Genomic DNA, 15,716 nt, shown 5'->3' on the forward strand with positions numbered 1-15,716 from the left:
TAAGTATAGAGCAAAACACCTTTAGTCAACTGCTGAAAATGACAGTAAATTGTTCTAAGTAAATAAATAAATAAATCATGACTTTCTTCCACATGTCATGTGAATAATTACAGCCAGATATGACCCTTGTGCACTGTTTGAAAACTTGAGATCTTGCCCGAGACTTTCATTCCACTTCCGCAACAAATTTAGGGTCAACAGAAAAGACATAAGCTTTCTATGGAGGAGAGGGGCAGACAAACATCAATATTATGAGCATTAATTAACTGCTAAAGCATCTTTCTGCTGTCCATTCACTTTCCCCCCTTCCATCTTATTATGAGTTTAGAATCATTTACTTTTTTAAAATACTTAATTATTTATGAAATATGCACTGAGTCATAGCTGTTTTTTTGTGTTTGTCCTGTATAGGGTTTTTAGCTAAAGTTGAAGACAATTAATATATGCATATAAATACTTGATGGATGGATTGATTATTTCCTGCGCTGGATGGACACTGGGGAAGAGTATAATGAAGGGTTTTAAGGCCTTAAAGTTTTAGGTTCCATTTCAAAGATGATTCAAAGTGTTCCTTAAGGAACACTTGAACTTAACCAAGTCAGCAAAAGTTAGCAAAAGAAAAAGGGAAGACTACAGAGAAGAAAACGTAGAGGACGAAGTGAAAAGGGAGAAATCATTGGGTCCCCCTCAGGGCCCTCCATCCAGCTGCATATTATGACCATTAGGGCAGCACATCGGTCTCAGAGGATGCTGGGATTCTGAACACTTATTGCTTTTAGATCACATTCTTATTGACTTCTGTCACATTGGTCGTTTGTCTTGAGGACCTATGTCATTCTAAGGGGGGACTAAGCAGTGACATATTGGAGACATTTTTTTTCTCAGAAATGGCCCCGTTTCCGAGGGGTGCAATAGGTTAAGCTGCTCAAGTCCAAGTGAATGGCACTGATTGTAAAGCCTGCTATCTCTCAGTGTGGCTAAAATCTCATCAGAAAAAATATATATATTCAGGAGTCTGCAAAACACTTTAACTCTCACATGCTGTATGCATTGCTGCAGTGAATGAAGTGACAGAGGCAGGGCTCCTTTTAAACACAACAAAAAAAAGAGAAAGAGGAACGGATTAAAATCAGCTGCACTTATTGTACAAATTTCAAATACAAGGAGAATGTGATGTACACAGAAGCAATAATAACGACATTAAATGAGGAGAGGGTACACACTTGTGATAGCATGGAAAACACCAATCTAAAATGAATAACTCATTATGTTCATTACGGATTATAAGATGGATATTTCAAATGAGATGACTTATTAAATAAAGAAAATATAATGAGAAATATATTATGAATAAATGATGCACATTTCATATAATTGAAGTCATTTCAGGGTGGAAAACAACTAAAGGCGCTTGTTTTTAATTCCTTTTCTTATACAAGAGAATAATTAAAAATGCATTCCTCTAGTTTGATGCAAAAGGAAACTACATTTGCAACAATATTATGCCTACATATGCATGTTATCCCTTGATATAACACATTATAAAGTTGTATAAAGGCATTATACATGCATTATAATGCATTAAGAATACTCTTATGATGCATTATAAAAGCAGGCTTCGTCTGGTGTTATAATGCATTGTACTCTTAAAAGTTACCACAAATATGTAAGTATTATAATGTATTGTAACCGCTGTTATGATTATTTATCAGATGATACAACATATAAGGTTGTTTATAAGGTATAAATAATACCATTATAAATACAGGCTTCAGAAAGTGTTACCAAAGGTTTTTTTTTTTTCTTGCTAATTTTTCCCTTGCTGTGATGTAAACTGTAGCTGTAATGATTCTCAGATTTTATGATGCATTTTACTAGTAGATACTGTCTGCGACAGAATTTATAAAAAAAAAAAAAAAAAAAAAGTGCACACACCAGTGTTGGGGAGTCACTAACTACACCTGGTGATGTTACTAACTAGCTAGCTCATCTTCCAGTAACAAGTTATACTTTATTTTGAACCAGTAAAAATAGTTCACTTATTCAAATCTGCGTAAAAGTAATACAATTATTTAGTTAAAAGGTGCTGCTTATTGAGGTGTTTTAAAATAATTTTGGTATACACAAACACATGATATATGATATGATATGATATATGATATGATAAGATATATACAGTATATTTCTCAAAAATATCCTTTTTTGAACCAGAGAAATACAGCTCTGAATGAAATAAAATGTATATAATCTCATACGTGCGTATTTTAGGACACTGCCCCCTTAAATAGCTTAAACATAGTTAATTATTTTATAAACTACAAACCACTACTCTTTTGAAATAGTTAACTCCTTTAAAAGATGAGTAGCTTGTAACACTGCTGCACACACATCTAACCCAAACACAAAGCTCTTTGCCACTAGCTCTCCCATTAACTTCACAACTTCACTTACCTATAATACCAGCAGCTGTCATGCATGGGAAGGAAGGAACACATAGTGACAATTTAAGAACAATTAGCGATACTTAAATATCCAAGCTAATGAAAGGAAATGCACGTTAAATAAACAAATTAGCAGCAAATTACTGTCATTACATTATTTGAGAGACAAAAGCTTCAGGACAGAGAGAATGTAATGTACTTTTGGAAGATTTCTGCACTATAAAGGTTTTACGGTGACTTTAGCTTTAAATTTTACAGCCGTGTACCTGTTATCACGGGTTAAAGCATTACAGCTCGACAGACTAGGCTGGGTTTGTATGTGAAAGAGTGTAAGCGCGTGATACTATGTGACTATGCATTACCCACCATGCTCTGCTGCAGCCTTGAGCGTGGCCTCAGAGTGTGTGGACCCAAACGGGTTCCTGATGAAGCGCCGACGTCTCCTCAGGTCATCCTCCCAGTAGTCCAGGCGCCAGAACTCCCGCGGTCTGCTGCCGAGAGGAAGAGAGAGAGGGAAAGAAAGAAAGAGAGAAAAAGAGAAAGAGAGAGAGAGAAAGAGAGTGAGGGAGAAAGAGAGAGAGGCAGACACATATGTTAGCAATTAGCCGATGCAGTGAGAAGTGGCACAGGCAGAGCTGCATAATACCGGCCTTGTTTTGCTGCAACGTTCTTCAGTGCAAAGTGCACAAACTGGAGAATGGCCAAGATTAGATACTAATAAATGTGGTAATATTAAAATATAGCTGGATTGTGAAAATATTTTTTGCCAAATACCAAAAATGTTATTCTTCATTCAGTTCTAAGAGATTGTTTTAAGTGTTGTTTCGATTTTCAAACTGTACATATTAAAAGAACATGAATCGTTTTAATGTACAGCATTTTATTAAATATCTAAATCTTTAAAAATTTAATCTTTTTCATCAACTACTTAGCTTTTTCTATTTTTGTGTATTTAAAATAAAAAAATCATGATGTAAGACAACAAAACAAATTGTAAAATAATATAATCAAAATAATAATAACAATTTTAACCAAGAGACAATTATTCATTATGTTATTAATAGTTTAATATAAATATATGGAAATAAACACAATTTTCCAGAAAAACATTTCAAAAGAACTCCATTGTATATTAAATAATAAAAAATTATATATATTATTTACAATTAGGAAAACATCTGAATGCAAAAACTTAGTGTAACATATTGTGTTTATGTGTGTGTGTGCGCGTGCGTGTGTGTGCATATGAATAAAAAAAAAATTGTATACACACACACACACACACACACACACACACAAGCCTATAGCAGTGGAAAAAACGACACATGTGTTTTCTAATTTTAGAAATCACACATCCACAGAACTCCAGAAATGTTTGTCCTTGGGAGTAACAACGAAGAGGAGGCCCAGATTTTTGCAGCACCTCAAGAAGGTGAGACGAGAGCTAAATACATCACAATGAGAATCAGCCTGCTGACGCAGCAATCCAGCACACACACACACACACACGCTAGTGCTGTGTTTCCAGGCTCATTTCTGAGCCCAGCAGGACACCTTATAGCAGGACTGCAGAGAAGAGGGAGCACATTTGACTCAATGTCCTTCGCCTTCAGCCATTTTTCTCTCCAATTTGCACCTCTTACCACTGTAAAGAAAACTCCAGTTCATCCTCCCTCTTTCTTTCTTTCTATCATCTCCTTTTGTGTTTTCTCTCCATGTGTGTGAATAGGTTCACTTTTAATGAAGGTACAGTCAGGCGAACAGTTATAACATATTACCCCATTTAGATTCAAAGGACTTTAATTAAAATAATCTCTTCAAATATTCATTATGTTTAGCCCCCTGAGGTACAAGGAAATACATTTCCCGCACCATAAATGAGTTTAATCTTCAAAAGCTTGTTTAATTTGAAATAGAAAGAACTAATTTCAGGTTAGGGGAGGGAAGAGTGTAATTTGTTGAACCTTTTCTGCTGTAATGCACAACAGCATGATAAATTAATTACACGCATGCACACAAAAGAGAAAAAAAAAGAAAAAGATTTTGAACGAAGAAAAAACGATGTGTGATTTTCAAGGTAGAATATAATAAAATAATGCTACTGTGAATTTTATTGGGCTCAAAAACGAAGATCAATGATCATATGCACAATCACAGATCCCAGAGCGGGCTGGTTGGATCCTCAAAGATCCAGTGAGCGAGAGGGGCTTGGTGGGGGGACGACAGCAAATGGCTTTAGCAGTGGCTCTGTAGCCGTCCTCCGGCTGATTTACTATAGGAGCGGTGAAATATAACTTTCTAAGTCCATTCTGTTCTGTGGAAGTGAGAATAAGTTTTATCGTGCAACAGGGCCTCCACACCCAGGCCAAATAAATCAGGATAACGGCCACTTAAGAGCCCTCCCCAGTGCTCACCTTCTTTTTTATGCCCGCATACTTTAACAATCGCCAGAAAACAAGCTATTATGACCTAAAATACCATAGAGGTGGGAAAAAAAAAAGAAAGAGAGAAGGAAAGCATTGAAAGAAGGAGTTCAGAAAATAGATAAATCAAAAGAGTGTTACTGCAAGTCTTCTCAGAATTAATGATTCTAGGAGAAATAAAAACAGGCAGAAATACTTCTGGAAATAGTTATGACATGCAAAATACACATTTTAAAATCCCACTTAAAATGACTTCTTAGGCGTATGGGTCCAAGAAGGTTTGGGGTACCCGAGCGGTGCAGGTTTTTCTCAAAAGTGTGATCGATTCGCTCCACTGCAAGAGGCTCAAAACAAATCCTATCTCGTAAAACTGAAGAGAGCACTTAAAACACGAAAATAAATACAATTCTACACTTCGATCGAAAAGCTCACCGGCTCGCCTAATAAGAGACATTAATAACTGATTTATTTAAGACGGGAAAAGAAGATGTATAATGGAAAAGGAGATGTGAGTTTTCCAGGAGAAGCACAGCTCCTTAGAGAACATTTACGGCTCAGGCAGACAGCGGTGCCTTTCTCTTAAATGTTTCAAAGGAAATGTTTACACACAGACATGAGTACAACCAAAAAAGAAAAAAGATGAAAAAAGAAGTCCTTAGAGTTACAACTGATATGCAAAGAATGATGACCTAGCAAGTACATGCACAAAACACCCAGAAAATGCTATAAAAATATTGCATGACTCCAGTCTCAATGGTTCACCTCATCACTAATGAATGAGACTGAAGAACAAATAGCAGCAATAAAAGGCTATAACAGTAATGCCATACGGCCTGAACATCCCCGCCTTAAAGGTGTATCCAACTGACATGCTTTTCTCAATTCAGACCATTAATTCTCTGCAGGTGAAACTAAATATACACTATGTTCCTACTTTGCAGTCACTTGTTTCCCAGTGTGATGCAATAATGTGTTGGCCTATTATTTCTATTATTCTAAACAGTTAATCTAATAATAACTATTAAACTATTAACTACTATAAAGTCATTCATTTGCTTCATTCCTGAATGAAGTCATTTGAACAAATCGGATGAATGAATGACTTACTCATTAAGAGAGTGACTTACCGACACCCTCTTAATTTCATATTTAAAGTATCATTTCATTTTTTTAAATATTCAAAATATGTTGTAAACATTAATCTCATAGCATTATTTATGCAATGTGTAACTGCATTGTAAATTCATCTAAATACTACTACAAATTTTGAAAATCCTAAAAGATTCCTCTGATTCTAGGCTAAAATCTGTAGTCTCTGATCGTTAGTTTGACATGTGCACCAACAGCTGATTAATGACTGTTGCGTTCAAATTTTACCTCCGAAATTCTGGCAGTGACACAAGATTTGGCACGCAATCCTGCAGTGTGACTTATACACTTGTTTCCCATTATGATGCAATCATGTGTTGGCCTATTTTAAGGTCAGGAATTGGATACTTGCTATACAATTAAAATTTCAATTCCACTTATCGAGTTTTCTTTTGTGTCTTCTTGCACTTGAAGGCACAAATAGAAATAGAATAGAAATTAGAAAGAAAACACATGTGTAACAGTATACTGGATCCGTGCATTAGGTATTAAAGTGACAGCAGACTTATAAACCTGATGCCGTCTGTTTCATTACTGGTAATCAAAGAACAAAAGAAAAAGAAAATCACTCAATGATCTTGACTTAATAGTAACTTTAATAAGGATTAATCTATATTTTATTTATAAAAAGAAAACTAATACACTGTTATTTTACATTTGATTTCAATTTCTGAACTTTGTTCAGTTGTATTTATTTGTGCTATTGCTAATTTGCTTACTTTTTCTTATCGTATTACTGACTGTTTACTTGTCCTTATTAATGTTTGAAATTTATATTAGTCTAGTTTATTAGTTAGTTGTTCTTTAGGCTGCTGATTAGGGCTGCACGATATATCGCATGAGATTGTCACGCGCATTTCGTCAGTAAAGCGGTTCTCTGATTACCGCTAAATCGCCATCACCTGCTTTCAAATGGAGCGGCATTTAATAGACAGAACTGTAGATCACTGAAAAGCCACGCAATATCGCGTTCATATCGCAGATGAATCGCCTTTGATAATGAACGCGATATTGCGTGGCTTTTCAGTGATCTACGGCTCTGTCTATTAAATGCCGCTCCATTTGAAAGCAGGTGATGGCGATTTAGCGGTAATCAGGGAACCGGCTTTACTGACAAAATGTGCGTGACAATCTCATGCGATATATCGTGCAGCCCTACTGCTGATATTTGTTCATGGTATTCAGCTGCAACAGAATGTTTTGCAAAAAGTCAGAATAAATATGTTTGATATTTAAATGTTTGACTTTTTTTTTTTTTTTTTTTTTTTTTTTTAACCATATTGGAATCAAAACTGGGAATTGATAAGTATCCTAATCATTAAACAGAATCACAATTGGAATCGAAATTGCTAAAATTCAAATGATACCAACCCTACTAATCACTAGCATACAGGCAAAAGTTCACTTCAAGAACTTTGTTAAGTGTAGTCTTCCAGCCTAGGGTGAACACTGAACAGCCTCCCAAGTTTTAGTTAGGCACTGCCAACAGATTCCGAGTCGTGGGACCGGTGTACGTACCCTCATAAAAATCAATGTGTTAGACTTTTAAAAAACATGACGCTTCTCGTCCAGTGTGCGACCCTCCTTATGCTTTGTTTTGCTAATGTTGGAGGCTCCTGGTTGTAAGACATAATTTATGAATCATAATCAGCCAAACTGACAAGTGAGTTGATATGCGTTACCCGCCACTGTTGATTTTCACCCACATTTGGCAGGTTGGTAAGTGTTAATTACAAGCCCTGGTTAAAAACTCAGTGATTGATGGATCTTTCTCTTTGGGGTTGATGGGTTATAGTTGTTAACCTGGAATTTAGTTATTAAATGTGATTTAAAAAAATAATACATTTATATTATGAATCACAATGTGGAAGCTGACATTATTGAGTATGTGACTATATTGTAAAAAAACAAAAACATGCATTGAGAGTGCTTGTTTTCACTGCATGATGTAACCTAGTAGAAAGCAGTTATGATGCCCCCATATGAGTTTCTGTCTTATATTTCTATATGATATAGCCAGGCAATATCACAGCAATCATGCAGTTTTTTTTTGTGATTGCTGATTTTGTACAGTTTAATAAACTTGAAGTCAATATTGTTGATTAACAACAAATAAACATACAATAAACTAATATTGAGTTACTGTCAATATTGTCTGTTTTTGCTCTCTTTTGCCAACAAATATAGCTCCAAACACAGCCGCAACAGGACCAGAAAATCAACCAGCAAAAATCAAACAAAAATAACGACTTTATTCAACAATTTCTTCTCTTCCATGTCAATCTCCTACGCAGTTCACGTAGTAAACACAGTGCAGTGCTTCCAGGTTCTACGTCAGAACATTTAATTTCATATTTACAGCAGCATTTTTTTTTTTTTTTTTAAATATTCAAAACATGTTTTAAACATTAATCTTATAGCATTATTTATGATTTATGATTGTAATTGCACTGTAAATTCATCTAAATACTTCTGCATAATACTTTTGCGACTTCTGCAGAGCAAAAATGAATATTGTTGATTCTAATTTAATTGGATTGGTAACCTATAGCGTGTTTAAAATTGAATTTATTGATTAAATGTAAGAATCAAAGAAAAATTGCCCTTATAAAGGTAAAATGCCCCTGGCAAATCAATTTAAGGTAGCAAATATCACACCTTATTAAAGTTAATTTCTGTCACTGCTGTGACATAACTACCACACAGAATATGAAAAATATGAAAAGCTTTGGGATTCAGCTGTCCAAAATAGTCATAAACCAGTCAAGGTACCAGCACAAAAATTTGTTGTCATCGACAAAATCTCAGATAATATACATATTTTTGTCAACATCGCACACCCTTATTGGGAAGTGAGAAAAATGACAAGTCAAATATGAAAAATATTAAAGTCAATATTCAAATGCTTTAAAAAATATGCTGCAATTTACTACAGTGGTCCTCTTAGGGTAACAAAAAATTGTGCAAATGAGTGATAAGCTGGTTCCTTTTAGCTATGGGAACAATAATAATTTATATTATTAGAATTTATATAATTTACCTACATGTTATAGTGAATAATTGTGTTCAGGAATTATTACAAATATACACAGTATTCACAATCCCATGCCAAAATTTAGGCCTGACTGACATTGCAGTGCAGCAGACACATATCCATTATACAACAGGAAGAAAACAGCGGTAGGAGAGAGAGACAGAAAGTTGGGTTCACTCCATATAGTCCCGTCTGTCTGAGAACAGATTTCCCCTCTATCTAAGTAGCAGCGAGGTGTTTGCATGTGATAGTTTCCTCCATCTAAATAGCCACTCCATCATTCTGGCTTCCAGTGTTCATTAATTAAAATGATTACCGAAGGCACAGAGACAATCCAAGGAGCTCCTATCCTGTCAGTCTCAGAGAGCAGAGATACAGAGAGGATCAATCTGTCTGCAATACAACACCACGCCGGCCACTGCAATTAGTCGAGCAGCTGGAAACGCATTCACAGCCTCCACTGCCGCCCCAACACTGTGACAATAGAGCCCTAATGAAGGCAAAGGAAGTGTGTGCATGTGTGTAATCCAACCGCCATCAATCCCAGCAGCAGAATCAGCTGCACATTCCACGCAGCAAGTGTTTTCACAGCATTAATGAATTATTCATCCATCCTCCCCATCCATCCATCCATCCCTCCTTCCAAAGGGGGTTTCTAACAGGAATTACGGCAGCGCCTTCTCAAGGCAACAACAATTACAAAACACAATAGGCCTCTAGAACCGGGCACGTATCTGCGCCGCACGGGCGCAATTAGTAATTAGTACGCTCGTAAAACAACCATGACGGAAACAGACCCGTAAATGGCAGCGGGGAGTTGAAATTGTCTTATTGCATATGCCGAAAGCAACACTTGAGACCCTTCTCCAAATGTGCTTAATGTAAACCACATTTGGCGAGAATTTAACACAAGCAGGGACTTTTATAAGCGCCTGTTAGGTGCAATTGAAGTCTTTCTTCTCACCCAGAACCAGAGTAAGTGCTGGATCGCTTGCTGAAAATCTGAACTGGTTTACCAACAGAGATGATTAACAGGGGGCTAATCGTAATGCAGTTTAATACAGATGGTGACCTATTGAGTTAATGAATAAGGGAAATAGATCGGAGAGCGAGCAGTAAACAGTGGGACAGAGAGAATCAACAGAGAAGAGGGTCATGTTTTATAATCTCCTCTTTAAAGCTTCAATTGCGCTCCTAAATTGTAGGTTTGCATAAAACAAGCCACACTTCAAGTCTACTTGACTCAAGGGAGGTGTCATAATAAACAAAGCATTTAATTGGGCCATGTGTTGAGAATTTCAGAGTGTGTGTGTGCGTGTGGGATTAATGAGGTGTTTTTTGGAAGTTGCTGGAACAGAGAGGCTGGCTTGTGCCGCCACACTTCAGAAAGGCATCAGTCTCACACTCGAGCAGCGTTATAACAGCCTGTGAGGGTATCCCTGCAAACACAGGCTCTAAATTACACACAGGAACAAGTATACCCACATATGCCCACTCAAGAACAACAGGCCTGGAGGCTTGAGAATACTTTTTCAGCACATGGCTAAGAACTCAACCTTGCCAGGTCTTTTTATGGTATTGTACACACACATCACAGTATTTGTTGAGAAAAAAAGAATGATAATGGTGAATAATCCTTACATAGACTGTATAAGCTTCTTGAATGTAAAAGAATAGAAACAGAGTGGAAGAAACAATGCACATTTTGGGAGGAAAATGACTCTCAAAAATGGCTCTGATTAAATGCTTGACAGTGAATAATGAAATTTAGACTCCAGATCACCTTCCACACATCCAGACATTCTTCAAAGTGTCATTTCTCTATGAGGTCCATGCTGCTTATCTTTACTGGAAAAGCATCCAGACGCTCGATTACAAAATTCTGCTTTTGTCAGTGTGCCTGTGAAAGTTTGACTGCACTCCTGTGATATCATATTGTTATTTTTTTGACAATGACAAATGATTGCCATCTATCAGCATGGAGAAAAACACATCAAACTCTAATCTATCGGTACCTGTGTGGCCTGTTTATGAGTTTAAACCCATTAAAAAAATATTGAAAGCTGCCGCAGGATGCAACATCATTTACACAAAGGGCAAAGCGATCCTGCAAGAGTGATGATGGTTTCTTAACCGGCTATCCATTCAAAAGCTATACATATGTGCAGGCGTGTGTATTCTGGGCAGATATTACATTGGAGTTCATTTCTGGCATGGAGATTATGTAAATGACAATGATGTGACCTTTAGCATAACAAACGGGCCAGATGGAGCACAAGTTTAATACATCACTCCTGGACGGGGCATTTTAGAGACAACTCGCAGTCATTTATAACCTTTTCCTGTGGATTAATGCAGTTACAGTCAGTGTGAACACATCTCTCTTTGTGCCTTTTTCATTAATGCCTGCGATTGCCACTGCTTAAATTGCTCTGTATCGCTGAGATTATTTCATACGATTTGCATAAGCTATGTGTTTATGAAAACTGAATGGATGAATTGAGTATTTGTCATGCAGAAGAAGGGCAAGTGCATGGTCTCTCCGTCAAAGTGCTGGCAATTGGTAGTTGTGTGGTCGCCTGGAGTCTCAAATTAAACTGAGCGAGAGGAAATCAGATTGACTGTGTCTGATTAAGGTGGCAATGTCTATGCAGAGGCAAGGGAAATCATCTGTGTTCCTCTGTGGCACTGATGTTGACTTTGTGCAGTGTATGCTAATGTCTCTTCTAAAGGTAGACAAGGTCAAGAGCAGCACATGATAATGACATCAGTGACAGAGCATCTGTGCTACATGTTAAGTGAGAACAAATGGCTTTTCTCTGCATTTTACTGGTTTGTATTTATTAATGTATTGCTTACTATGTGGTCTTTTAATTTGCATTTAATACATTCATCAGGGCCCAAGCTTCTTTTCACAATACTTTTCCTGGTAACACTTTAGTTTAGGGTGCAATTCTCAGTATTAAACTAGTTGCTTATAATCATACAAATTCCTAGTATATTGGCTGTTTATTAGTACCAATAAAAATGAGTACACATATATTAATGCCTTATTCTGCATGACCATGTTCTACATTCTTAACCCTACCCAATACCTCAACTTAACAACTACCTTACTACTATTAATAAGCAGTAAATTAGGAGTTTATTGAGGGGAAAGTCAAAGTTAATAGTTTATATGTGTTCCCAATACTAAACTGTTACCAATCATACTAAAAATACATTTGAGTGTGTTGAAAGTTAAGTTCTAAAGTTACTCTGTTAGCTCGGTGGCTGCCATGAGACACTTTTTGCACATTGCAGTATGCTAGATCAATATTAGAATATCTTATCAATAAAAGCTGGATGATTAAAATTGCAGATTTATTTGGATTTAAACATAATTGGAAAGATTTAGGATAATGTAAGTACACGAGTCAACAAAATATATAACATTGTTCTAGTGTGTTTTGGATATTTTAATCCAAAAAATCTTACATATTATGCCTTTAAGTGATAGTAAACAGTTATAGGAGAAAATCATATTTGGATCTGTACATTAAAGTGACAGTAGCCTAAACCTGATGCTGTCTGAGTCCTAAATGTTAATTCAAACAACAAAAGACAAAGAGAGTGCTTTTGACTGAATAACTTTAGTAGCTTTAATAAAGGTTTATACATGGAAGGCTGTTATTTTACATTTGATTACTTTATTCAATTTCTGTAGGTAGCATTTCTTACCTGAATACTACTGTTAGACCTACTTGTCAAACTCGAAGCACTGTTTATTTCAACTGTATCTTTGTTCTATTGTATTTATTTTTTCTTATTTTTGTTTTATTTACAGACTGCTAGATGTCGGTCTGCTAAATCGATTGTAGATTTAGTTGACTAAAATCTTGTGATATTTAGTCGACTAAAACTAGACTAAAACTAAAACAATTCAGATGACTAAAATAAGACAAACTAAAAGGCATTTTAGTCAAAAGACTATGACTAAAACTAAATCAAAATTTCCTGTCAACATTAATACTAAAACTAACCGGTAGAACAGCATACCATTCAAAGTCTTTCTTTGGGGTCTTTCAAAAAAACGGTACAAATAAAGTAATATTGTCAAATACTATTACAATTTAATTCTTTTTTTCTAATTTTCTATTTTAATATATTTTAACATTAAAATTTATGTCATTTATCCACGCTTTTAAAAAGCAAGAGTGGAGAAGTCAGAAGAGTGTACTGTGACAAAAAAAAGGGGGCAATTTCAGAGAAGGAGGGAATAAAAGAGGGAGACCAGAGGATGAAAGAAGAAAGAGGAAGAAAGTGAGAGAGAAATATGGGTGAGATGGGTAACGGATGTCCCATCGTACTCTAGGGCGGGAGTGAGAATTTTATGTGTCTCTCTTTTTGCTTTCGCTGCAAAAGCAAACTGCTGGGTCACAAAGATAAAGGAGATTTTTTGGTAAATGGTGAAAGTGTTGAAATAAATGACCCGACTGGAGCTGCGTGTAATTACTGTGGCCCAGAGAGTAACAATCTATCACAGTGGTGAGGGGGTGACAGAGTGCTAAGGGGTTAGTCAAAGGAGATAGCCTCTGACTAACTACTGGACCCCAGCAATCGATACTTTCCTGATGTTGTTCCCTGGGAGAGAGTGAGACAGAAAGAAGGAGAGGGGGAGAAAAGGCCTTAAAAACTTCTCAAATGGCTTTTCATTCAAATATTGATCAGGGCCTCCTATCGTGACCTTGCTCTGTCACGGCAGTATACTTTCTTAAGGGCATTTGAAACTCATAAATCTGAGTTGTTACAGAGGAAAAGTGAACGTTGTGTTGTGTGTAATGGCTCTTGCTGCAGCAGAGGCCCGTTCAGTACTTTATGTAGGGACATTCTATTATAAGGCCTCCTCGGAGAGCAGGATGGTGGGAAGGACTGAGGGACAGATTAGAGCCCCCTGAGCGTCCAGCATCACTGTCTCAACAACCAACAATTCTGGAAAAAAAGGTGAGGACAAAATATACAGTATAGAGAAGCGAGGGAATACACACAAGCATGCTGGCACAGCAGATTTCTTTTTTCTTCACTCCTGAATATTTCTTTAAAGCAGCAGTTCAGCATGTCCAGATATGTATTTCTTTGATTTGCAAGAACGTCTAAAATGACTGGATGTTAAAGTTTTATTCAGTAATCCTAAAATGGCCTGGACAATATTATCCGCACACTAGATATTTAGTAGCACAACTTTTAGACAACAGATCTGTAATTAAGTGCTTCCTGTAGCCATCAATGACATTCCTTGACCTTTCTAGTTTGGTCAAAGAATGATTAAGGCAGAGACAGTCCACTCACAGTCCAGTACAATAGTGCATTTTGGTTTTAAAAAGAAAAAGATCCTTGTCTACACTGGCGCATCCACAGTGTTTCAGAAACGATCTCCGTCTACATTACATGGCTGAAAACGCATGTCACATGACTGTTCAAGCACACAGGGCATGTGCGTACAAGTGTAAACATTTGCCTCTTGCGCATGTAGGCAGCTGCAGTATTAAAAATGTGCTGAGTTTAACTGCACAATGGCTGCTAAAAATGACAACAAAGCCAGCAAAGATTGCAGTTCAGTCTCCATGTTATTGTTTACACGGATACACAGAGTGAATGTGGGCAGCCACGGCATCATTTTCAAAAGTCTCCGTTTTGGTACGTTTACACTGAAACGCAACCCCGGCATTTCAAACTCCTTTTTTGACGTTTGAAAATGCCGGCGTAGTGTAAACGACAGATGTAACCTTAGCAAAACTTATGTGTTTTAAAACAAAAACGCACTAGTTTAAATGGAGCCTGAATGAGAGAATTCTGTATGGCTGCTGTAAGTATGTAAGTTCAGACTAACAATTTAAATCACAACAGATTTTGGTTGTTCCCCACTTATGTAGATAAGGCCTGTACTTGCATGGCTGAAAACGGGTATTACAAATATATTTGTCAAGTGAACTAATCTGCCTTAACCCTTAAATGCATACCTCGGGTCTTTAGTGACCCGGGGTGTCATTTACAACCCTCCTCCTCATTCATTTTTTAAAGTTAGACTTCAACCTTCTTGGTATTCCTCAATCGATTCATTATAAAGAATATAACATGAAAAAAATCATACAATTATAAAAGAATGCCTATTTTTGAATTCATTTTTTGTAAAAATTGTATAGGGTCACTAACGACCCGAGGTGTGTATCAGTGTACGTACATTTTTTCTGCACAACAATAACTGAATCTTAGATGACGGAATAAGTGCAATTCACCTTTATTCTACAAGGTGGCAATGTCTGATACACAATGCTGAAGTGACGACTCATTCAGACAGAAAATGAAATAATAAGAAACATGAAATTGCTCAGTGATTTACTGCAGAGCAAGTACTAAACGCAATCAAATATGACTGTAACTGTCACTGGATGGATCTGGTGAAGCTGTTAGCGATCGAAATATTGATTTTGAAGATGTTGAAAATTATATAGTTCTGAGAATATGTTTGAGATCGCGAATAGGCTCATATTTGCAACCTCAAATATAAAACTAGCCTATTATTTGCTGAATTTACTGGGAAATGAGCTCTGACGAGGACAGTGATGATGACATAAAACATCTGCTCAAACTGAACCCTTTCAAGCTCAAAAAAGGTAACAAAATATGATT

The 15,716-nt window shown here is 36.5% G+C and overlaps 1 protein-coding gene across 5 annotated transcripts in view; it reads right to left on the reverse strand.

Annotated features, from left to right (window-relative positions):
• Positions 1-15,716, reverse strand: part of lrba (LPS responsive beige-like anchor protein) — a 270,378-nt gene that overhangs the window by 101,745 nt on the left and 152,917 nt on the right. For 2 of the 5 annotated variants that reach the window (XM_048197708.1, XM_048197705.1), the window contains exons 37-38: positions 2,808-2,932; positions 2,452-2,466 (exon numbers count right to left, since the gene is read on the reverse strand). In XM_048197708.1, coding sequence (XP_048053665.1) covers positions 2,452-2,466; positions 2,808-2,932 — 140 coding nt within the window. The remainder of the gene's footprint in view (positions 1-2,451; positions 2,467-2,807; positions 2,933-15,716) is intronic. The other 3 variants (XM_048197710.1, XM_048197707.1, XM_048197706.1) reach the window with 2 other exon arrangements.

The sequence above is a fragment of the Megalobrama amblycephala genome, linkage group LG7 (genome assembly GCF_018812025.1).
Source record: "Megalobrama amblycephala isolate DHTTF-2021 linkage group LG7, ASM1881202v1, whole genome shotgun sequence".
Classification (NCBI taxonomy): domain Eukaryota; kingdom Metazoa; phylum Chordata; class Actinopteri; order Cypriniformes; family Xenocyprididae; genus Megalobrama; species Megalobrama amblycephala.